The sequence below is a fragment of the Manis javanica genome, chromosome 4 (assembly GCF_040802235.1).
Source record: "Manis javanica isolate MJ-LG chromosome 4, MJ_LKY, whole genome shotgun sequence".
In the NCBI taxonomy this organism is placed as follows: domain Eukaryota; kingdom Metazoa; phylum Chordata; class Mammalia; order Pholidota; family Manidae; genus Manis; species Manis javanica.
This window is the reverse complement of record NC_133159.1, coordinates 12060148-12084469: the sequence shown is the minus strand read 5'-3', so window position 1 is coordinate 12084469 and position 24322 is coordinate 12060148. Positions and strand designations below refer to the sequence as shown.

General features: G+C 46.9%; 1 protein-coding gene across 1 annotated transcript in view; it reads left to right on the top strand.

The window, feature by feature from the left end:
* Positions 1-3049: 3049 nt before the first annotated feature.
* Positions 3050-24322, top strand: part of SPATA21 (spermatogenesis associated 21) — a 52795-nt gene continuing 31522 nt past the window's right edge. The window contains 4 exon segments of the mRNA XM_073236227.1: positions 3050-3196; positions 5840-6000; positions 17760-17808; positions 20213-20651. Of these exon segments, the coding sequence (XP_073092328.1) occupies positions 3050-3196; positions 5840-6000; positions 17760-17808; positions 20213-20651 (796 nt within the window).

The following is a 24322-nucleotide window of genomic DNA, read 5'->3' as shown; positions in this document are numbered from 1 at the left end:
CTCTATGCAAAGTAAAAGCCTAGGTCCTTTGGAGCTGCAGAGGTGAGGGGCCACCTGGGAGCAGAAAGCTTGTCTGCACTGTGGGGGTGCGGGTCTTACTGCAGGGAGGACTGGAGGGTAGGCGATGTTGGAAGAAGACAAAGAGGGAGGTGGGATTTGGTCAGGGTTAGGGGCACTTCTTCTATGCCCCTGGCAAGCCGGAGAACCATCAGAACACCAGGGTATCCCCAAGCCTGAGGCTCTGCCTGACATGAGCACGTGTCTGTTAAACAACTGTTGATTGCATGGGTAGGTGAATGAATGACTCAAGCTGCTTTGCAGGTGAGATAACACGGTGAGCTAGCAGTCCTGGGAATCCCACAGGCCTGAGTTTGAATCCAGTTCTGCAGACGAGCCATGTGGTATTGGACAAGACCCTGGGCTACTCTGAGCCTCAGTTTCATTATCTTTAAAACAGTGCTGAACATACTCATTTCACGGGAGAATAGGAGAATACTATTTGCAAACTTGTGCCCAGCAACTAGAAGTTTCGTCCATGGATGTTAGTGGGCCCTCGATGATTTAAAGCGGAAGAAGAACCATGAAGATCTTCAAGATCGCACAGTCTCACGAAGGGGTAAGATTTACTCCTAGGAGCTATTTTACAGGTGAAAGGGGTCAATGATGTACTCGTAGAAATGGTGTTGAGGTTGCCTCAAAGGAATTCAGAGGCTGGAGCGAAGGCTGAGGTGGCTGGAAGCCTGGAGAAGAGGTGGGAGCTTGAAGGACAGAGTGGAGGGTGCTGGGGAGATAGGGAAGTCGGGGGTGGGCACAGAGGCTGGGGGGTCTGCGGGACTAGGAGTGTGCCCACATTAAAACAAAGTTTGTGTAGGGAATGGCAGTGAAGCTGAATATGAGTTTGGATGGGAGAGGCAGGAAGACAGACACGGAGAAAGGCATTAGAAAGGGATGTGTGCAGGGCATGGTGGGGTGCTTTGGCAAACTACGTATTACCATTGGAGACCCGAGGGCCCCCAAGGCAGACGTCCCTGGCTCCTCTTCCTTAGCCCCAAGAACAACTTTGGAGTTTTCATCTATTGCAGCAGCAGCTGTGACATTCTTGCGGTCTCTCTAAAATGCACATTAGTAAATTAAAGGCTCTGAGAAGTCCTGCAGCAGTCTGTTTCATTTTAACTTAGCGCTTCCTGAACACATTTGGCCTCAGAACCCTTTTTTGGGGGGTGCATCTGATGGGACCAATATTTCAAAAAAACACCAGTTAGGAAATGCAACTCCAGGGGGAAGTGCATGGGTTTGGAGATCCAACAGGCCACGGTTCAATTACCGCTCTGTAACCTAGTTGGTTCTGGACTTTGGGCAAGTCATTGCTTCCCAGAGCCTGCTTCCCCTTAGAGTTAATGTGAGAATTAGGAAAAATATGTGGGTAAATTGCAGGTGGCTGGCTCTCGGGTTTTGCTGCATACCCCTCCTGCACCCGGCCTGGCCCTGCCTCTTCCCCTGAGCCAGGCTGTCTAGACTACCAGCTGCACATGGGCTGCTGAAGAGGCGATAAGATAATGGACTTGATGGAACTTTGACTGGATTGCTTCTGTGAACACACAATGACTGATGCCCCTCACTTGGTACCCTCATTTGCCCTGGCACAGTGGACAATAGAAACGCCCAGATGTATGTGGAGGATAGGATCAAAACTCCAGGGGCCCAGCCAAGTCCTGACCTGAGGAGTTCCAGCAGGAAGACTGGTGTTGAGCTTACCATATCAGGAGTCAGTGAGGTAGGAACCTGTACCTCATGATTTGACACCTCCTTTCCTAGTGGGCACCTTCCTCCCTGTTTCTTCCCTAACTGCATTAATTAAGACTCAGTTACAAGTGACACAAAACCCAATTCGAACTGATCAGGCAGGAATCAGCTTGGGTAGCTGATAAATTTACTTGTAGACTTCAGGTATGGCTGGTTCAAGGTGCTAAGTGAGTGTTCCTTGGCCCTGCCTTCCTCTGTGCTATTCCCAGCAGGACCTCCCTGCAAGAAGGCAAGCATTGGCCTGGCCACTCCAGGCTTGCATTCTTCTGTCTTACATCCTTTGTTTTAGTCCCCAACAGGAGGAGAGCCTCTTTGCAATAGCTGAAGAAAGTCTCTGATATCACTGTCATTGGCCCAGATTGTAGTCACGTGCTGTGATATAATGGGTTATAAGGAATACATATTCAGTCATTCTTACAACCAAATATATATTTCCCAGGTATATTTGGTCTTCGTCCACAGTTCCTGAAAACACTGCAGTCTTAAAGGTGAAACAGGTGTTTTGTCATGTTATTGAGGGACTTTTGGACCCCCACCCGAGGGCAGGGCTGGAGGCTGAATCAGCCAATGGCCAATAATTTAGGCAATCATGACTATGCCATGGAAACCCCACAAAGCTCTTGAGAAGAGCCCTCCCGCTCTGCTCCGCTCTGCCTGCTGTGCTCCGTGGGATCCTGCTTCTCGGTCGGAGGGAGTTTCTATGCTCAGGGAACCAGACGCCTCCACGTGCCACTGAGCGAGGCCCCAAGCTCCTTCATATGGGAGCTTGCCCGGTGTCTCTCTTCATCTGGCTGTTAATTTGTATCTGTTATGGTGTCCTTTATTAAGCTGGTAAACATAGGTGTTTTCCTGAGTTCTGTGAGCCATTCTAGCAAAATTAATCGAGCCTAAGGGAGAAGTCGTGGGAGCCTCCAGTCTGTAGCTGGTAGGTCAGAAGCACGGGAACTTACCTGGGCTTGTGACTGCCATCTGGAGAGGCGGGTGGGGGGCAGTCCTGGAGGACGGAGCCCTTAACCCGACAATCTGGTGCTGTCTCAGGGCAGACAGCATCAAAACTGAGTCGAGTTCTCCGATAGCCTGCTGGTGTTCGGTAATGACTTGGTGTAAGTGTGTGTGGGAAGACCCCCTCCCACATATTTACACACATTTGGAATCGTGTCTGGGTACCTGAATGAAGTTATACTACTATTACTGCTGTGTATAATATTGTTACTGCTATACACATGTGTAAGGAAGAAATACACCAATGCATTTGGTGTTGGAAGAAGGGGAATCGCACACGCTCATCCCTGAATCAGTCACTGTGATGGGGCACAGTGGCCTAGAGCATTGCGCGCAGAGCCAGTGGCAGCGCTCGGTTGCTCCTCTGAGTCCCACGGGCCAAATGGAGAAGGTAAGGTTCCCGGAAAGAGAATGGTGGATTCTGTTACTGGAAGAGATGCTGGGTGAGCGAAACAAGAATTGCCTACTTACTCTACTGCGTGCCTTCCCTGGCCTCCAGTCCCCCTTTTAACCTTTATTGCCCTTCCACCCATGACCCTCCCCAGCCCCCAACCTGCATCCTAAGCTTTCATCATGCCTGTCATCCTCTTCCCATCAAATATTTTTTGTCTTAAATGCCAACTGGCATAAACTGAAGAACACGGAGAAGACCTCCTTCCCCATCTTGTTTCTCCAGAGCCAAACATGGCACCACAATCCCTTGGGTTAAGTATCACCATCTCCCTGTGACTCCCGTTCGTGGCTTCCCCTGGGGCAGGGAAAGGGGCTGAAGGATAAGGGTGTTTTGAAAGGAGCCTGGGGCAAACATTTAGTGCTGCCTTCATCCACTTATTTTTCCAATGAACACAGTCATGGGATCTCAGTCCCTCCACTTAACCCAGCTGTATGACTGTGGGCACACCACCCCTTTGAGCCTCATTGTCTCATGGGTGCTGTGGTGAGGACTAACTAGGTCAAGTGCCCGTAATGTTGGTGCACATCAGAATCTTGTAACAGTTATTATCAATCAATTGCACCAGATTGCCTGGAGTCTGCTGGCTCGAGTGAGCCTTGGGGCTGGCTCTAAGTCGCCGGCTCAAGGTCCCCCAGCTAGGGAGTGGTAGACCAAGATGGGCATCAAGACCCAGTCCCCGAGCCTGAGATCTGAAGAAACAGAAATTTCAGAAGCCTCTCTCTGACCTCCTGAGGGTCTTGAAGGCCCCCAGGGGGCTCTGTCAAGCTGTCCTTGGCAGGATCCCCTTGACTGGAGTACTGCTCTGGAATCAGGTTCATGCTGGAGTCGTTTGTGCTGAGTGACAGCCTCTCTCTCTCCCAGCCTCTCTCTCCCTGCCTCTTGTCTCCTTTTCAACTCTTTCTAATGCCTTCCCATGTTAGGCATAGAACCTTCCTGTCCTTGAGGCCAGGGTGATACCCAGGGAATGGGGGGAGCTCTCCAAAATGGATATTCTTGGCCAGCCCCTGAGCCAACAATACCATGGCATCCCTGTTCCAGGTCATGTTTCCAGTGGGGATGCAGCCTTCATCAGCTCCAGGGGAGCCAGAGAAGGGGCCCTGCCACAGGGAAGCATCAGAGGAGAGGCCTCCAGAGCTCAGGATGCAGGAGCACAAGCATCTGGCAGGACCAGAGTGAGCTGGGTCTTCCTAGAGAAGGTACAGGAGAGCACCCTGGGACCCAGACTAAGGCGGGGCGGGGGATGGCCAGCCTCAGTGCCTGCATTTCTCAGCACGAATCACATTAAAGAATTATTCCTGTTAACCTTTAACCTGAGCTCCCCCACTGGGCCACAAGCTGCTTTTATGTGTCCAATTCAGCTTCAGTTCCCTCATGCCTGGGACTGTGCCTGGCACGTAGTAGATGCTCAACAAATATGTAATCACTGAATTAACAGAAGAATAAACCAAAGAGAGGCTGAGAGACACAGAAACACACACTTTGATGGTATTATTGTTATTGTTTTCTAAATATCATATATATTTAAACTTGTCTACATGGAGAATGTATTCTTTTTTAAAAGAGAAAATCGAGAGCCCCAGAAAGAGGCAAAGAGAAAGACTTGGGGGGGAAACAGAATAGTGATTAGTCAGCTTATCATTTAAATTTGATTTTAACCAAAAGCCTCTAAGTAATCAATTCTACATGAAGAGTTGGGGAAACAAAGCCAGGTTTGAGCTCCCCCCTCCGAGACAAGTCCCACATACCATGCTGGCAGAAATACAAGCCATTTCAACACATCTCCTTAAACAACCTGGCAATTTGTTTAAACTGTCTTTACCCTCAGCCATTTCTAGAAATATGCCCTAAGGAAATAACTGAAGATTCAGGCAAAGTTTTATGCACAAAGATTTTTACTGTCAAATCATTTTAATTACTAAAAAAAATGGAAACGCCAATGTGCCCTAAACACCCACAACAGGGGAATGGTTAAGGAAAACATGATTATCTATAAAATATGGAATTTCATACTTTCATCAAAAAGCATGTTCGTGAAAATTTTGGGCATGGGAAAAATGTAGGTTACAATGTTAATTGAAAAAAGATGGCAAATTGTACTTACAATATAATATGACCATGTAGAATTATGCAATTATATGAAGATGGTAGTTAAATATATCCTCACAAAAATATGTATGCAAATCCATAGAAAGAAGCCCAGAGGAAATGCTCCAGAATATTAAAGTGGAAGCAGATAGACACAGATACAAATCCTGAGCTATCAATTTTAGCTTTTTCTCTGTGAATTCCAGTTCTTTCTTATTTTTCTTTTTTTCTAAAAAACAATACATATTAATAACAGTATTAATTCCTACCTTCTCTAAACACTGACATCAAAATGTCTGTGATTTGGGGAATTCATGTCAGCCCTTCATTCGTTCTTCCAGGCATTAAGTATACACCTACGGTATGCCTAGTCCTAGACAGGTGTTCTGGGAGCTACAAGGAGGAGTAAGAATAAAAAAGCGCCCCAGGCTGGGAGCTGAGATGTCCCTGTGACCGTTCTCCTCAGGATGAAACAGTCATCTTGGGCCCCCCCAGGAAGGGCCTGGAGAGCTGCAGGCTGGCCAGAATCAGGCCAAGCTGGAAAGTGAGCTAGTGAAGGGCTTCACTAACAAGGCTCAGGGAAGGTGTCTGAGGACCAGCAGGGTACACAGCAGGACCCAGGGACAGTGGAGGTTCAGGGCCCCGAGAGCTGCCAGGTAACGTGTGCAGAGACCTGGGCAGGAGGTCTGGGCAGAATGACTGACCCACAGGGGTGTCAAAGGAGCCCCCATACCCCATATTCCAGTGCACCTGTGTCTGTTCCTCTCTGTACCCTGAAGATGTCAGGTGCCCAGGCTGTGTGGGCCACTGGAATATTCTGGATATCTTTGATGTTCCACAGCAAGCCTTTACAACTTGTGTCCGGAGTGGCACCGCAGTATGTCAATGGGTGCTGGAGGCAGGAAGGAGGTGGGGGGTCTGCATAAAATTGAAATTGGGACTTGTTGGGTTTAATAAGGCTCAGACAGGTTTCTTTTTGCTGGGGCATACTAGAAGCTGTTCCTTAGCTGCTGAGCTTTGTAGTACCTTACAAGACATGCAAGTGTCTCTTCCAAACTTATTTGACTTCAGAATACCTTTTTATTAATTTTTATTTTAAGTTTTAGGGTTTTTTTTTAACAGCTTCAGTGACGTGTAATTGACATACACTGCACATACTTCAAGTGTACATTTTGATGCTTTGGACATATGTATACACCCATGAAAACATTACCACAATCAAGAAAATGAACATATCCATCACCTCCCAAAAGTTTCCTGGTACCCCTTTGTCATCTCTCCTCCCACCCACTCGCCATACCCAGGCAATCACTGATCTGCATTTTGTCACTGTAGATTTGTTTATATTCCCTAGAATTTTACCTAAATGGAAGCATACAGTATACATTCTTTTTGTCTGGCTTCTTTCACTCTCCATAGTTATTTTGAGATTCATCCATGTTGCTGAAGTATGAATAATTCATCCTTTCTGTTGCTGAGTAATATTCCCTTGTATGGATATACCACCATTTCTTCCTCCCTTCTCACCTGCTGATGGGTATTTGGTTTGTGCTTACTCTTTAACTATGAAAAAACTTCCATGAACATTTGTGTCTGTATGGACATATGCTTTCATTTCTCTTGGGCGAATAAATACCTAGGAATGGAGTGGGTCATATGGTATTTTGTATCTTTAACTTACTGAGAAACTGCCAAACTTTTCTCCAAAATGGTTGTGTCATTTTACATCCCAACCAGCAATGTATGAGAGTTCCAATTGCTCCACGTCCTCTCCAAAACTTGCTATGGTCAGTCTTGAACTTGAAGCATTCTGCAGGTGTGTAGTGGAATTCGCTGTGGTGTTCATTTGCACTTTCCTAATGACTAATGATATTGAGCACCTTTTCATTAGCTTATAGGCCATTTGTATATCTTCTTTGGAGAAATGTCTATTCAATACTTTGTCCATTATTTCAGTTGGATTAGTCACTCTATTGTTGAATTGTAAGAGTTCCTTATACAATCTGGATACTAGATCCTTATCAGATATATGGTTTACAAACTTTCTTCTTTCACTTTATGGATTGTCTTTTCACTTTCTGCAACTTTTTAAAAATTGGTTTGTTTTCTTATTTTTGAGTTTTCAGAGTTCTTATATATTCTGAACACAAGTCCTTTATTAAAAACAAATGTTCTGGAGGGAGCCAAGATGGCGGCGTGAGTAGAGCAGTGGAAATCTCCTCCCAAAAACACATAGAGCTATGAAAATATAACAAAGAAAAATCTTCCTAAAATAGAGACCACAGGACACGGGACAACATCCAGACCACATCCACACCTGCAAGAACCCAGTGCCTTGTGAAGGGGGTAAGATACAAGCCCCAGCCCGGCGGGACCCGAGCGCCCCTCCCCCCGGCTCCCGGCGGGTGGAGAGAAACTGGAGCAGTTTTTTTTTTTGGAGAGCGCTTTTTGGAAGCCTTAGAGGGACGGGCCCCCGTTGCTGGGGAGGCAGGGTGGCGGGACCGGTGAGGAGGTGCCTGGGAACGGCGCCGGAGGACAAAGAATATCCCGCGTTTCTCCCTGCGAGACCTGGGGGCGGGTGCCTGAGACCAGTGCCTGAGGACGGAGGAGGTCGCGCGTTTTTCCCCTTTTTTTTTTTTTTCTCTTTTTGGCAAGCGCTTTTTGGAAGCCTTGAAGGGACGGGGACCCCAGTGCTAGGGAGGCACGGTGGCGGGACTGGTGATCGGGTGGCTGGGACCGGCGCCTGAGGACAAAGAATATCCCCCGTTTTTCCCTGCGGGACCGGTGGGCGGGTGCCTGAGACCGGCACTTGAGGACAGAGGAAATCGCGCGTTTTTCCCCTTTTTTTTTCTCTTTTCTGCGAGTGCTTTTTGGAAGCCTAAAAGGGACAGGGACCCCGGTGCTAGGGAGGCAGGGCGGCGGGACTGGTGAGCGGGTGCCTGGGACCGGCACCTGAGGACAAAGAATATCCCGCATTTTTCCCTGTGGGACCGGTGGGTGGGTGCCTGAGACCAGCACCTGAGGACGGAAGAAATCGCGCGTTTTTCCCCTTTTTTTTCCTCTCTTTTTGCCAAGTGCTTTTTGGAAGCCTTGAAGGGACAGGGACCCCGGTGCTAGGGAGGCAGGGCGGCAGGACTGGTGAGCGGGTGTGTGGGACCAGTGCCTGAGGACCAAGAATATTGAGCGTTCCTTCCCTGCGGGACCGGTGGGTGGGTGCTTTTTGGAAGCCTTGAAAGGACAGGGACCCTGGTGCTAGGGAGACAGGGCAGCAGGACCAGTGCGCGGGTGCCTGGGACCGGCACCTGAGGAAAAAAAAAAAAAAAATCGCGTGTTTTTTCTTTTTTTTTTCCTTTCTGTTCCCTCTCTCATTGTTGCTGTTGTTGTTTTGGTTTGGAGAGTGCTTTTTGGAAATCTTAAAGGGGCAGGACAGGTCACTTAGACCAGAAGCAGGGAATCTGGGGATCTCTGGGCACTCTAACCCCCTGGGCAGCAGGGAGCACAGAGGCCCCTTACGGAGATAAATAGTCTCCTGGCTGCTCCCCCTCTAACGGGGCTCCACCATTTTGGAGGAACAGCCCCAGCCAGGCCAAGCCCACAGCAACAGTGGAGATAAACCCCAAAGCAACTGGGCAGGAAGCAGAAGCCCTGTCTGCGCACAGCTGCCCAGCACAAGCCACTAGAGGTCGCTATTCTCCCAGGAAAAGGCTACAAACCAACAAGAAGGGAAGCTCTTCCAGCGGTCACTTGTACCAGCTCTGCAGACTATCTCTATCACCATGAAAAGGCAAAACTACAGGCAGACAAAGATCACAGAGACAACACCTGAGAAGGAGACAGACCTAACTAGTCCTCCTGAAAAAGAATTCAAAATAAAAATCATGAACATGCTGACAGAGATGCAGAAAAAAATGCAAGAGCAATGGGATGAGATGCAGAGAAAAATGCAAGAGCAGTGGGATGAGATGCAGAGAAAAATGCAAGAGCAGTGGGATGAAGTCCGGAAGGAGATCACAGATGTCAGGAAAGAGATCACAGAAGTGAAACAATCCCTGGAAGGATTTATAAGCAGAATGGATAAGATGCAAGAGGCCATTGAAGGAATAGAAGCCAGAGAACAGGAACGTATAGAAGCTGACATAGAGAGAGATAAAAGGATCTCCAGGAATGAAACAACACTAAGAGAAATATGTGACCAATACAAAAGGAAAAACATTCGTATTATAGGGATACCAGAAGAGGAAGAAAGAGGAAAAGGGATAGAAAGTGTCTTTGAAGAAATAATTGCTGAAAACTTCCCCAAACTGGGGGAGGAAATAATCGAACAGACCATGGAATTATACAGAACCCCCAACAGAAAGGATCCAAGGAGGACAACACCAAGACACATAATAATTAAAATGGCAAGGATCAAGGACAAGGAAAGAGTTTTAAAGGCAGCTAGAGAGAAAAAGGTCACCTATAAAGGAAAACCAATCAGGCTAACATCAGACTTCTCAACAGAAACCCTACAGGCCAGAAGAGAATGGAATGATATACTTAATGCAATGAAACAGAAGGGCCTTGAACCAAGGATACTGTATCCAGCACGACTATCATTTAAATATGATGGTGGGATCAAACAATTCCCCGATAAGCAAAAGCTGAGGGAATTTGCTTCCCACAAACCACCTCTACAGGGCATCCTACAGGGACTGCTCTAGATGGGAGCACCCCTAAAAAGAGCACAGAACAAAACACACAACATATGAAGAAGGGAGGAGGAGGAATAAGAAGGGAGAGAAGAAAAGACTCTCCAGACAGTGTATACAACAGCTCAATAAGCGAGCTAAGTTAGGCAGTAAGATACTAAAGAAGCTAACCTTGAACCTTTGGTAACCACGAATCTAAAGCCTGCAATGGCAATAAGTACATATCTTTCAATAGTCACCCTAAATGTAAATGGACTTAATGCACCAATCAAAAGACATAGAGTAATAGAATGGATAAAAAAGCAAGACCCATCTATATGCTGCTTACAAGAAACTCACCTTAAACCCAAAGATAAGCATAGACTAAAAGTCAAGGGATGGAAAAACATATTTCAGGCAAACAACAGTGAGAAGAAAGCAGGGGTTGCAGTACTAATATCAGACAAAATAGACTTCAAAACAAAGAAAGTAACAAGAGATAAAGAAGGCCACTACATAATGATAAAGGGCTTAGTCCAACAAGAGGATATAACCATTCTAAATATATATGCACCCAATACAGGAGCACCAGCATATGTGAAGCAAATACTAACAGAACTAAAGAGGGAAATAGACTGCAATGCATTCATTGTAGGAGACTTCAACACACCACTCACCCCAAAGGATAGATCCACCGGGCAGAAAATAAGTAAAGACACACAGGCACTGAACAACACACTAGAACAGATGGACCTAATAGACATCTATAGAACTTTACATCCAAAAGCAACAGGATATACATTCTTCTCAAGTGCACATGGAACATTCTCCAGAATAGACCACATACTAGCTCACAAAAAGAGCCTCAGTAAATTCCACAATATTGAAATTCTACCAACCAATTTTTCAGACCACAAAGGTATGAAAGTAGAAATAAATTCTACAAAGAAAACAAAAAGGCTCACAAACACATGGAGGCTTAACAACATGCTACTAAATAATCAATGGATCAATGAACAAATCAAAATAGAGATCAAGGAATATATAGAAACAAATGACAACAACAACACTAAGCCCCAACTTCTGTGGGATGCAGCGAAAGCAGTCTTAAGAGGAAAGTATATAGCAATCCAGGCACACTTGAAGAAGGAAGAACAATCCCAAATGAATAGTCTAACATCACAATTATTAAAACTGGAAAAAGAAGAACAAATGAGGCCTAAAGTCAGCAGAAGGAGGGACATAATAAAGATCAGAGAAGAAATAAACAAAATTGAGAAGAATAAAACAATAGCAAAAATCAACGAAACCAAGAGCTGGTTCTTTGAGAAAATAAACAAAATAGATAAGCCTCTAGCCCAACTTATTAAGAGAAAAAGAGAGTCAACACAAATCAACATAATCAGAAATGAGAATGGAAAAATCACGACAGACTCCACAGAAATACAAAGAATTATTAAAGACTACTATGAAAACCTATATGCCAACAAGCTGGAAAACCTAGAAGAAATGGACAACTTCCTAGAAAAATACAACCTCCCAAGACTGACCAAGGAAGAAACACAAAAGTTAAACAAACCAATTACAAGCAAAGAAATTGAAACAGTAATCAAAAAACTACCCAAGAACAAAACCCCGGGGCCGGACGGATTTACCTCGGAATTTTATCAGACACACAGAGAAGACATAATACCCATTCTCCTTAAAGTGTTCCACAAAATAGAAGAAGAGGGAATACTCCCAAACTCATTCTATGAAGCCAACATCACCCTAATACCAAAACCAGGCAAAGACCCCACCAAAAAAGAAAATTACAGACCAATATCCCTGATGAACGTAGATGCAAAAATACTCAATAAAATATTAGCAAACAGAATTCAACAGTATATCAAAAGGATCATACACCATGACCAAGTGGGGTTCATCCCAGGGATGCAAGGATGGTACAACATTCGAAAATCCATCAACATCATCCACCACATCAACAAAAAGAAAGACAAAAACCACATGATCATCTCCATAGATGCTGAAAAAGCATTTGACAAAATTCAACATCCATTCATGATAAAAACTCTCAGCAAAATGGGAATAGAGGGCAAGTACCTCAACATAATAAAGGCCATATATGATAAACCCACAGCCAGCATTATACTGAACAGCGAGAAGCTGAAAGCATTTCCACTGAGATCGGGAACCAGACAGGGATGCCCACTCTCCCCACTGTTATTTAACATAGTACTGGAGGTCCTAGCCACGGCAATCAGACAAAACAAAGAAATACAAGGAATCCAGATTGGTAAAGAAGAAGTTAAACTGTCACTATTTGCAGATGATATGATACTGTACATAAAAAACCCTAAAGACTCCACTCCAAAACTACTAGAACTGATATCGGAATACAGCAAAGTTGCAGGATACAAAATCAACACACAGAAATCTGTAGCTTTCCTATACACTAACAACGAATCAATAGAAAGAGAAATCAGGAAAACAATTCCATTCACCATTGCATCAAAAAGAATAAAATACCTAGGAATAAACCTAACCAAGGAAGTGAAAGACTTATACTCTGAAAACTACAAGTCACTCTTAAGAGAAATTAAAGGGGACACTAATAAATGGAAACTCATCCCATGCTCATGGCTAGGAAGAATTAATATCGTCAAAATGGCCATCCTGCCGAAAGCAATATACAAATTTGATGCAATCCCTCTCAAATTACCAGCAACATTCTTCAATGAATTGGAACAAATAATTCAAAAATTCATATGGAAACACCAAAGACCCCGAATAGCCAAAGCAATCCTGAAAAAGAAGAATAAAGTAGGGGGGATCTCACTCCCCAACTTCAAGCTCTACTACAAAGCCATAGTAATCAAGACAATTTGGTACTGGCACAAGAACAGAGCCACAGACCAGTGGAACAGATTAGAGACCCCAGAAATTAACCCAAACATATATGGTCAATTAATATTTGATAAAGGAGCCATGGACATACAATGGCAAAATGACAGTCTCTTCAACAGATGGTGCTGGCAAAACTGGACAGCTACATGTAGGAGAATGAAACTGGACCATTGTCTAACCCCATATACAAAGGTAAACTCAAAATGGATCAAAGACCTGAATGTAAGTCACGAAACCATTAAACTCTTGGAAAAAAACATAGGCAAAAACCTCTTAGACATAAACATGAGTGATCTCTTCTTGAACATATCTCCCCGGGCAAGGAAAACAACAGCAAAAATGAGCAAGTGGGACTACATTAAGCTGAAAAGCTTCTGTACAGCGAAAGACACCATCAATAGAACAAAAAGGAACCCTACAGTATGGGAGAATATATTTGAAAATGACAGATCTGATAAAGGCTTGACGTCCAGAATATATAAAGAGCTCACACGCCTCAACAAACAAAAAACAAATAACCCAATTAAAAAATGGGCAGAGGAACTGAACAGAAAGTTCTCCAAAAAAGAAATACAGATGGCCAAGAGACACATGAAAAGATGCTCCACATCGCTAATTATCAGAGAAATGCAAATTAAAACTACAATGAGGTATCACCTCACACCAGTAAGGATAGCTGCCATCCAAAAGACAAACAACAACAAATGTTGGCGAGGCTGTGGAGAAAGGGGAACCCTCCTACACTGCTGGTGGGAATGTAAATTAGTTCAACCATTGTGGAAAGCAGTATGGAGGTGCATCAAAATGCTCAAAACAGACCTACCATTTGACCCAGGAATTCCACTCCTAGGAATTTACCCTAAGAACGCAGCAATCAAGTTTGAGAAAGACAGATGCACTCCTATGTTTATCGCAGCACTATTTACAATAGCCAAGAATTGGAAGCAACCTAAATGTCCATCTGTAGATGAATGGATAAAGAAGATGTGGTACATATACACAATGGAATACTACTCAGCCATAAGAAGTGGAAAAATCCAACCATTTGCAGCAACATGGATGGAGCTGGAGAGTATTATGCTCAGTGAAATAAGCCAAGCGGAGAAAGAGAAATACCAAATGATTTCACTCATCTGAGGAGTATAGGAACAAAGGAAAAACTGAAGGAACAAAACAGCAGCAGAATTACAGAACCCAAAAATGGACTAACAGGTACCAAAGGGAAAGGAACTGGGGAGGATGGGTGGGCAGGGAGGGATAAGGGGGGGGAAGAAGAAGGGGGGTATTAAGATTAGCATGCATGGGGGGGAGGGAGAAAGGGGAGGGTGGGCTGCACAACACAGAGAGGACAAGTAGTGACTCTACAACATTTTGCTAAGCTGATGGACAGTAACCGTAATGTGGTTGTTAGGGGGGACCTGATATAGGGGAGAGCATAGTAAACATAGTATTCTTCAGGTAAGTGTAGATTAAAAATTAAAAAAAAAAAAAAAAAAAAAAAGAAAAAAAGAAAGAAAAGGGGGATTACTCCTTAACAGGATAAAACTATTGGTAAATCAAAGATCAACGCATGCTTTAAATATCCTTAATGTTGATCACTTAAAGGGTGTCAGATGATCAGCTATGGAGGTACTCTTTTCTGATAATATTCCTTTCTCTTAATTAAAAAAAAAAAAAAAAAAAGCAGTTACTGTGTGCTGACCTCCAATGAGTTCTGCACAGTGGTATAGAGGGCATGTCAAAGTGTGGGCAAAGGGTCTGTTTGTCTCTACGCAGAAGATCAAGGCCTAGCTTGGATACCCAGAAAATGAACTAAGATACGATATGAGGAGGAGCTTCCGGCATCAGCACTCTCTGGAGGACTCGTGCCGGGGGATGATCATCAAAAAGCCTCCACAGGGATCCGGACGATGCTGCGGTTGTGGCTGCATCCAGCCCACCGTCTCCTGGACTTGCCATAAGAAGGAGGAGGGAGATGTCTAGGCTGGCATGTGCATACAGTGAGACAACGAATTTGACTGGATCTGTACTGTTGGAACTCAACCAGGAGTTGGGAGGGGTGCAAGTTGTAGCACCCCAAAATCTCATGACTATAGACTATCTATGGTTAAAAGAACATATGGGATGTGAACAGATCCCAGAAATGGGCTGCTTTAATTTGTCTGATGGTTCAAGTACAGTTGGAAAATATCCATCATATCATAGATAAATTTTCACAAATGCCTAGGGTGCCTAAATGGTTTTCTTGGCTTCACTGGAGATGGCTGGTAATTATAGATTTGCTTTGTTTATGTCACCGTATTCCTATTATGTCAATATGTGTGTGCAAATTAGTTAATAGTTTAAAACCTATACATACTTAAGGTACTATACAAGAAGATATGTCAAAGAAATAATCAATCCTCCCAAGTTTCCTTCATATGCTACATCTATAGCTTTTCTTCTTCCTTCCTAATTACAAACTTTAAATAGAATTCGTGCCTCATATCGAATTTACCGAGTATCATAATTCCTCCAGGTGGTAAAGATACCTCGAGACAAGTGCTGGGCATAGAAGCCACAGGGCATAAATCTGCAAAGAAGTAAAAAGCTAACCTTTGCAAACAATATGGCTTCTCTCTCACTTACCAACTTTACATTTCCCTGTATGGCCCCGGAAGATGACTGGTTAGCCAGAGACGGGTAAGATTCCTCAAGGGAGGAACAACCTAAGACAGGCACAGTCGCAGGGGGGCCATCAGGTGAGAATTTGGGGGTCAACAGAGGTGAGGCTCAGAACCTCACCCCCCCTGCTTTGAGAGAAATCTTCTGCATCCGTGGATGTCTTGCTGCCCTTGTCTAGCCTGGATTAATACTTAGTCCATAGGCACACACCTGATCATCTGATCATCTACATTTGCCTTCTTACAGCACTAAACTATGTTTTCTACCTTTATCTTGCATCTACCTACCACTTCAGCATTTTATTAAAAATAAAAATAATAATAATAATAGGAGAAATGTGGGATCAACATATAAATCAAGTACAAAAATCAAATGAATATTCATATTTGACCTGATGGTTTATAGGTCATATTGCATGATCAAAACCGAAAGTTTCTGTGATGACTGCCCTTGTACTGTTCACCATGTAAGAATTTATTCACTCTGTAAGAATTCGTTCACCATGTAAGAACTTGTTCGTTATGCTTCAGAAGATTGGAGACTGACGAGAATTAGGCTTGAGATGGATTAATGATTGTACATTGAGCATTGACCCCCCTATACTGAATTTTATTGTTGTTAACAACCATTTGATCAATAAATATGAGAGATGCCCTCTCAAAAAAAAAAAAAAAAAAAAAAAAAACAAAAACAAATGTTCTTTCCCAGTTTGTGACTTGTCTTTTTCATTCTCTCAACAGTGACTTTCAAAAAATGGACCTTCTGAATTTTGCTGAAGTCTGATTTAGCCATTTTTCTTTATGGCTTTGTGATTCTTAGACATCTTTGCTTAACCCATTTGTTCCTGTTTTCTTCAAGAAGTTTTGTAGTCTCAGGTTTAACATTTAGGTTTATGATCCACCTTAGTTAATTTTTGTATACAGTGTGAATGTCGGATTGTGGTTCATTTTTTTGCATGAAGACTATCCTTTCTCTGCTGAATTTGCACCTTTGTTGAAAATGAATTGACCGTGTGTGTATGTGTCTCTTTCTGGACTCTCTTCTTGTCCCCTTCATCTATTTATCTATCCTTCTTCCACTGCCCCAGTTTCTTGGTTGTAAGTAGCTTTATAATAAGTCTTGAATTCATTTAGTGTAAAACCCCTTTTTTTAAGGAGCTCCAAGAAGGATTCTAGTTCTTTAAAATCTTCCTTGGGAAAGTCCCACTTAAAGGGACTGCCTCACTTTCTCCAGGCTCCCATTGTACCTCCACAGAGCAGCACGGGTTACAACCTTGGGTAGACCGTGACTCCCACGGGCCTCAATTTCCTTACCCTTCAAACTGGGGGGGTCCTGGGTTACTTTCTAGGGGATCCGGGAGAACTCAGAATGAGGGTGCTTCCAGAACCAGGACTGGAGTAAGCATGTGGTAAGTGGTCTCCAGGTGAGGGTTGAAGTTCACCTGGGCACCAGGATGGGCCTCCCCATTTTAGTGTCCTTGTCCTCAGCAGGGCCCAGAGTGTCCGCCTATCCCGGGTCACCAGGCACCAAATGGGTCAGACACAGCGCAGCCAACAGAGCCTTGCTGCATGTTGGACAGCTGTGGAGAGCAAGTGGGAGACAGCCCCCCTGAAGAGGCAGATACCCCACACATCAGGCCACAGGGGGCTCTGCCAGATCCCAACCCAGGGGAGCATGAGGTCAGTTCCCAAGAAGCAGTGCTCCTGGTGCCCACGGCAATGCCAGAGGAAAAGATGGCCAGCTCCTTCCCATCATCCACGCCAGGACCTACCACACCCAAAGAAGAGCAAGCCATCCTCCGGGTCCATCCCCTACCCCATTCCCGGGCCCCAGCAAGATCCGTCTTCTGCTAAGTCACTGCGAGGGGGATTCTGGTCTTCGCTGCTCCTGACACTGCTCCCGCTTAGGACCTGGGGCAAGTCGCGCCCCTCTGTGCCTCAATTTCCCCATCTGTATAATAGCTCTAATGCAGCAGTCCTTTGTTTTGTAGGCCTATACTTTAAGGACCATGGCCCTACAGGAGGATGAGGGGGAATGGGGAGCCCCTCTGAGATTAGAAGGCCAGGGGGATGAGGGCTGGGGTGGTGGAACTGAGTGTCCTGAGGGATGAGAAGTGGATGCAAGGGGCAACTGTTGAGCTGAGCCCCTTCCCCACTGAGGGTTTCTCCCTTGTTTAGTGGTGAGGCTGTGGAGACCCAGCCAGCACCGGAGCCTCTTCCTCCACCAGTGAGTAGAGCCACGGTCAGGGTGGGGATGGAGTCGGGGTGGGGAACCAGGATGAGGAAGGGGACAGAGGCAGAAATGGGACAGGATTAAGAGTCAAACAGTAGAAGGCGTGAGTGTGTGCCTGTGTGTGTGAGCATGCGCAGGTATGTGTTGGCACATGTGCATGTGTGTATGCATGTGTGTGCATCTCGGGTGGGGTCCGGAAGCTCCCACAGTCTGGAGCCCTTGGGTTTATCCCAGTTCATGTCTTTTCCACATCAGCATGGATTTCTTCTGCCCATTTACCCTGAGCTGCAGCCACACACCCATAGCTTCCCTGAATACCTATGAGGCTCCCAGCCCCCTCCCAGCCATCCCCACTTCCACCGGCTCTGCCACTTCCTAGTCCTTGACTTGACTGGGCAACCTGCAAAGAGATAGTCGTCATCTGCCCCTGTGTCCTCTACGGTGCTAACCATCAACATCAAAACACCAACCACCCATTTACCCTCTGCCTGCACCTGAGCAGCTCATCACGGTTGGAGAAAAACCCTGTCTTGATGAGTTTTGCTTTCCAGCAATGACCACTAAGGTCGGATGCTCCTGGCAATCCTCTTATTGCCTCTCCTGGCCGTGCCACCGTCCCTCCCTCCTCCAGGATGAGTACTCTCCTCACACGTGCTCTCTCCATGCTCTTCATCTCCGCTGATGATCTGGCCTCATGCGCCACTGAAAGGCGAGAAGCATCAGAGAAGCACTTGCATCTCCCCACGCCCAGCTCCACTGCCCTTGCCTTCGCCTGGTTACATGGGGGGCCGGGAGATGAGGCCCTGCCCCCACCAACTGCTTCATGATCCATCTCTCCATTCCTACAGGATCATTCCCACCACATACAAACATGGGTTAGTATCTACAATATTATAAACCAACACAAGCGCCTCCCTTGGACACTCTCCCCTCCAGTTACTGAAAATGAATGTTAGTGTGTGTCTCACGGGTGAGTGGAGAATGGGTCTCGTGGTCATAGGGAGCTACTGCAGGCTCAGGAGTATCTGGGCAGTGGCAGAAGAGCCATACAGAATTCAGTCCAGCAGTATGTGCTGGGCACGTGGTGCCAGGGGGAAGGGTGGTAGCAGCACAGGCAGGGGAAGTGCATGGCTTTGACACAGCCTTTGGAAGTGGTACCAACAGGACTTGTTGGGGGGCTGCATGGTGGGAAGGTAGATTGGAGAAAGGAATCTAAAGGGCCTCCATGTCTGGGGCCTGAGCAATAGGTGGTGTCATCAACTGGTGGTGACACTGGGGAAGGCATGGACAGGAGGAACCAGAGGCTCTGCTCTTGGTCAGGGAGGACATCTGGAGTTAGGAAGGACACAGAAGTCAGGACTGGAGATGTAGTTGTGAGCAAAAGAGAGACAACATCTAGGAAAACTGTGACTGTAGCGCAGGAAGAAGTTAGAGGATGAATCATGGGGTCTTCCACAGGCAGCAAGAGCAAGGGGGGCTGGCGAAGGAGGCCAGGGAGGAGCAGCAGTGGGAGACCGGAATCTGGAGGAGAAAGCATTTCCCGGATGGCGTGGTCACCTGGGTCCGTCACTGCAGAGGCTCGACTCCGAGGAAGACAGAGGCCAGACCGCAGTGTTGGGGAGCGGTAGGCGGAAGCCGGGCTGGAGATGGGAGAAAAGTGGACAGGGAGTAGAGCCAACTTGTAAGGAATTTCACTCTAGAATAAGAGCAGAGACCCGGATGGTAGCTAGAGGGGTTTGGAGCCCCCGGAGAGAACATTTTTAGAAGAAAGACAATATAGCATGTTTACGTGCTGATGGGAGCGATCTGGTGGAGAAAGTAGAGCTGCTGCTTTAGGAAGAGAGTGTGTGGCAAGAGCTGCATCTTTGGGAGGAAGGGCTGTGCTGTGGCCTGCATGGCACGGCCTGGTTGGGAGTGGGCTGGGGATAGCCCGTCTCTGTGATGGGAGGGACAGAGGCAGGAGGGGGCTGGTTTGCTGAATAGATGAGCAGAAACTTATTAAATGCCAAGTACGTGTGGTTTGCTGGGTAGATAGGGATAAAAGACAAGGCCCTGTCCTTGGGAAGTTTACCTCTGGCCAGGCGGGCACAGGACAGGACGGACAAGGCCAGCACCGCTATGCTGGTTGTTGTGGAGGAAACAGGCTCATCGGGGCAGGAAGTAACTCACGCAAGACCACAGTTCCTAGAGTTGGGAGGTGGCAGAGCCCAGGTCAGGTGCTGGGGAGGATGTGGGTGGGAGCCTGGTAGGGTGCACATGAGATGGGAGGGCCGTCCTCCCTGGGCCCAGAGAGGAAGGGCAGTGTGAGGATTCCTTGGGGACCAAAGGGCAGGGAGCTTTGTGGGACAGTCAAGCTGGCTGGAGACCTCCCAGATCCCCTCCCCATGTCCTGTCCCAGGAGGTGAGGGACACTGGAGAGAAGACAGATCTGGACCATGTGCTGAAGCAGCCTCAGGAGCCCGTGGTGGCAGCAGGGGCCCAGAACCTGGGGAGCCCCAGACACGGCTTCATGAAGTGCTTGCTGGAGGTGGAGGAGGAGGCCACCCATCGGAGGGCCACCAAGGCCTGGGCCCTGCCAAACCAGAAGGCCCCGAGGACCCTGATGCCCGTGTCCACCTCCGCCCAGGCCTGCCTCTGAGCCTGTCTTAGACCCCCGCCTTGGCCCCTGCCGTGGTCCCACCCTGGGCCTGGCGGCCAGCCCCTGCCCCCGTGGGAGCCCTGCCCTCTGGCCTCAGCGCCCATCACAGCCCTGTTGGCCCCCGCCCGGGACCTGGGCTGGAGAAGTGCAGAGCTCCTGCACCAGAGCACAGAGAGGAGCCGGAGCTCCACCAGGCACAGTAGGAGCCGCCCCGAGAGGGGGGTCCAGGGCCAGATGCGTCCCCCGGCACCCGGCATGTCCCTCCCAGACTTCCGCCTGTCTGTCCCCTCCGTTCCTCCTCACTTCTGTCTCCTCTCTCCCCTCTCTACGTGTTCTTTCCCATTTCTGACCCTTTTCTCCTCCTAATCCCCCAGGGGCTTCTCTTCCCCTGACTTCCCTTGGCTCACCCCCTCCTGTGGGTCCCTCTGAGACTCTCCTGACCCCTCAAGCCTCCCCATGGCTTCCTCTGCCCTGCTTTCGCCTCGCCCTTCCCTGGCTTATGGTGGAAGCCTTGGGCAAGGGTGGGCGTCTGGATGTGTGCCCTGGGCCGGTTCTGTCCCCCGCAGGCAGGAGCCAGAGGGGCGCTGCCTCCTGAGGCTGTGTCAGACCTGCACAGAGAGGCCTGGGGAGGGGGAGGGCGGCCGGCTGGGGGCCCCACAGGGGGCTCTCAGGCCTGGGGCTTCCAAGGTGCGGTGGGGTGGGAGTCTAGTGATCCCACCGCCTCCCCGATGCCCCCCAAGCCCTGTGCGTGGGCCTGGCAGGATTGTCTGGTGCAGGTGGGAGCTGGTGGGAGGGCAGGGACCCATGCAGCATCCTCTCACTTGGGGTCCAGTTTCCCGTTCCAGAGCTGCTTCTCAGTGAAGGAAGCAAGCCCGGCAAAGTTCTTCAGGTTTTGGAGGTGGTTCTGCCACCCCCACAAGGCACACCCACTCTATCAGTCTTCTTAGAGGCAGCCTGGATGAAAGGCAGGCCTGCAGGACCCTCCACCTGTCCTAGAACGTTCCTTGCCATTTAACAAGGCTGCTTGCCCTGGGCAGGTCCCCATTTCCCACTGCATCCCACCCCCACCAGAAAGCATAGAAGTTCTGAACACCCACTCTGGGTGGGGTGGTCCTCTCTATCACCCTTGGGCCTGGGCCCTGAGCCTCCACTTACCCATGGTCCCAGGGGCCCCAGAGGTTGCCCAGTCAATGGTCCTGCACGCTGCCAGCTAGCCGCACCTGGCCCCGGCCCTGGCCCTAAAGCAGTGGGTGTGCATCCTCCTTCCACCCTTCACTCCTCCCCAAAGTCTGTGACCCTCTTGGCCACGTAGCCCCTTCTACCTTCCCTGAACGCACTCTCCGGTTCCCTGTCACCCTGACCTTGAAGTTCACTCCTTTTAGCACTAAAAGCCTCCAGCCATTCTTGGAGGGGCCTCCCTGCCCCAGCTCCCTGAGCAGAGTTCATAGGCAGCATGTTGGCTCGGAGACTCAGGGGTTCCCACGGTGGCTCTCAGCCCCGTCTGGCTGCCCTGCTCTGATGGTCCAAACCACCCTGCATTTTGGGGCGTCGCATCTGCTTTGGAGAGTTGTTCTGTGCTCTCCCTCTTCGAGTGTGTCTTCCCACGGCAGGTCACCCCTCACCCCGGCCCTCGCCCTGCTCTTCAGTTTGGGGCTACAGAGGTTTACAGTCTATTATGTGCCAGGCACTGGATTACTTCACACGTGCTCAGAGGATGTGCTGTGTTATGTCCAGCTTACAGATAAGAAAATGGAGACTCATGGCAATTGTATAGTTCGCTTGGGTTGCCAAGACAAAGTGCCACGTGACTTAAAACTTATTTTCTCATAGTTCTGGAGGCAAGAAATCCAAAATCAAGGTATTGGCATATTTGTTTTCTTCTGAGCTTCTCTCCCTGGTCTGAAGACAGCTGCCTTCTCATTGTGTCTTTACCTGGCCCTTCCTTGTGTATGAACATCCCTGGGGCTTCTTTTTTAAATTGAGAAGTATAGTTGATAAACAATTTTATATTGGTTTCAGGGGTACAGCGTAGTGATTCGACAGCAGTCTACATTTTTTAATGCTCACCACAATATGTGTAGTTGCCATCTGTCAACACAGACAGATACTACCATATTATTGACTACAGTCTCTATGCTGTACTTTCATTCTGTGACTTATTTTATATTACAACTGAGATTTTGTGCCTCTTTGTCCCCTTCATTTATTTCACACACAATGCATTTCCTCTTTTTTTTTTTTTTTTTTTTTTTTTTTTTTTTTTTTTTTTGAGAGGGCATCTCTCATATTTATTGATCAAATGGTTGTTAACAACAATAAAATTCAGTATAGGGGGGTCAATGCTCAATGTACAATCATTAATCCATCTCAAGCCTAATTCTCGTCAGTCTCCAATCTTCTGAAGCATAACGAACAAGTTCTTACATGGTGAACGAATTCTTACAGAGTGAATAAATTCTTACATGGTGAACAGTACAAGGGCAGTCATCACAGAAACTTTCGGTTTTGATCATGCAATATGACCTATAAACCATCAGGTCAAATATGAATATTCATTTGATTTTTGTACTTGATTTATATGTTGATCCCACATTTCTCCTATTATTATTATTATTTTTATTTTTAATAAAATGCTGAAGTGGTAGGTAGATGCAAGATAAAGGTAGAAAACATAGTTTAGTGCTGTAAGAAGGCAAATGTAGATGATCAGATGATCAGGTGTGTGCCTATGGACTAAGTATTAATCCAGGCTAGACAAGGGCAGCAAGACATCCACGGATGCAGAAGATTTCTCTCAAAGCAGGGGGGGTGAGGTTCTGAGCCTCACCTCTGTTGATCCCCAAATTCTCACCTGATGGCCCCCCTGCGACTGTGCCTGTCTTAGGTTGTTCCTCCCTTGAGGAATCTTACCCGTCTCTGGCTAACCAGTCATCTTCCGGGGCCATACAGGGAAATGTAAAGTTGGTAAGTGAGAGAGAAGCCATATTGTTTGCAAAGGTTAGCTTTTTACTTCTTTGCAGATTTATGCCCTGTGGCTTCTATGCCCAGCACTTGTCTCGAGGTATCTTTACCACCTGGAGGAATTATGATACTCGGTAAATTCGATATGAGGCACGAATTCTATTTAAAGTTTGTAATTAGGAAGGAAGAAGAAAAGCTATAGATGTAGCATATGAAGGAAACTTGGGAGGATTGATTATTTCTTTGACATATCTTCTTGTATAGTACCTTAAGTATGTATAGGTTTTAAACTACTAACTAATTTGCACACACATATTGACATAATAGGAATACGGTGACATAAACAAAGCAAATCTATAATTACCAGCCATCTCCAGTGAAGCCAAGAAAACCATTTAGGCACCCTAGGCATTTGTGAAAATTTATCTATGATATGATGGATATTTTCCAACTGTACTTGAACCATCAGACAAATTAAAGCAGCCCATTTCTGGGATCTGTTCACATCCCATATGTTCTTTTAACCATAGATAGTCTATAGTCATGAGATTTTGGGGTGCTACAACTTGCACCCCTCCCAACTCCTGGTTGAGTTCCAACAGTACAGATCCAGTCAAATTCGTTGTCTCACTGCATGCACATGCCAGCCTAGACATCTCCCTCCTCCTTCTTATGGCAAGTCCAGGAGACGGTGGGCTGGATGCAGCCACAACCGCAGCATCGTCCGGATCCCTGTGGAGGCTTTTTGATGATCATCCCCCGGCACGAGTCCTCCAGAGAGTGCTGATGCCGGAAGCTCCTCCTCATATCGTATCTTAGTTCATTTTCTGGGTATCCAAGCTAGGCCTTGATCTTCTGCGTAGAGACAAACAGACCCTTTGCCCACACTTTGACATGCCCTCTATACCA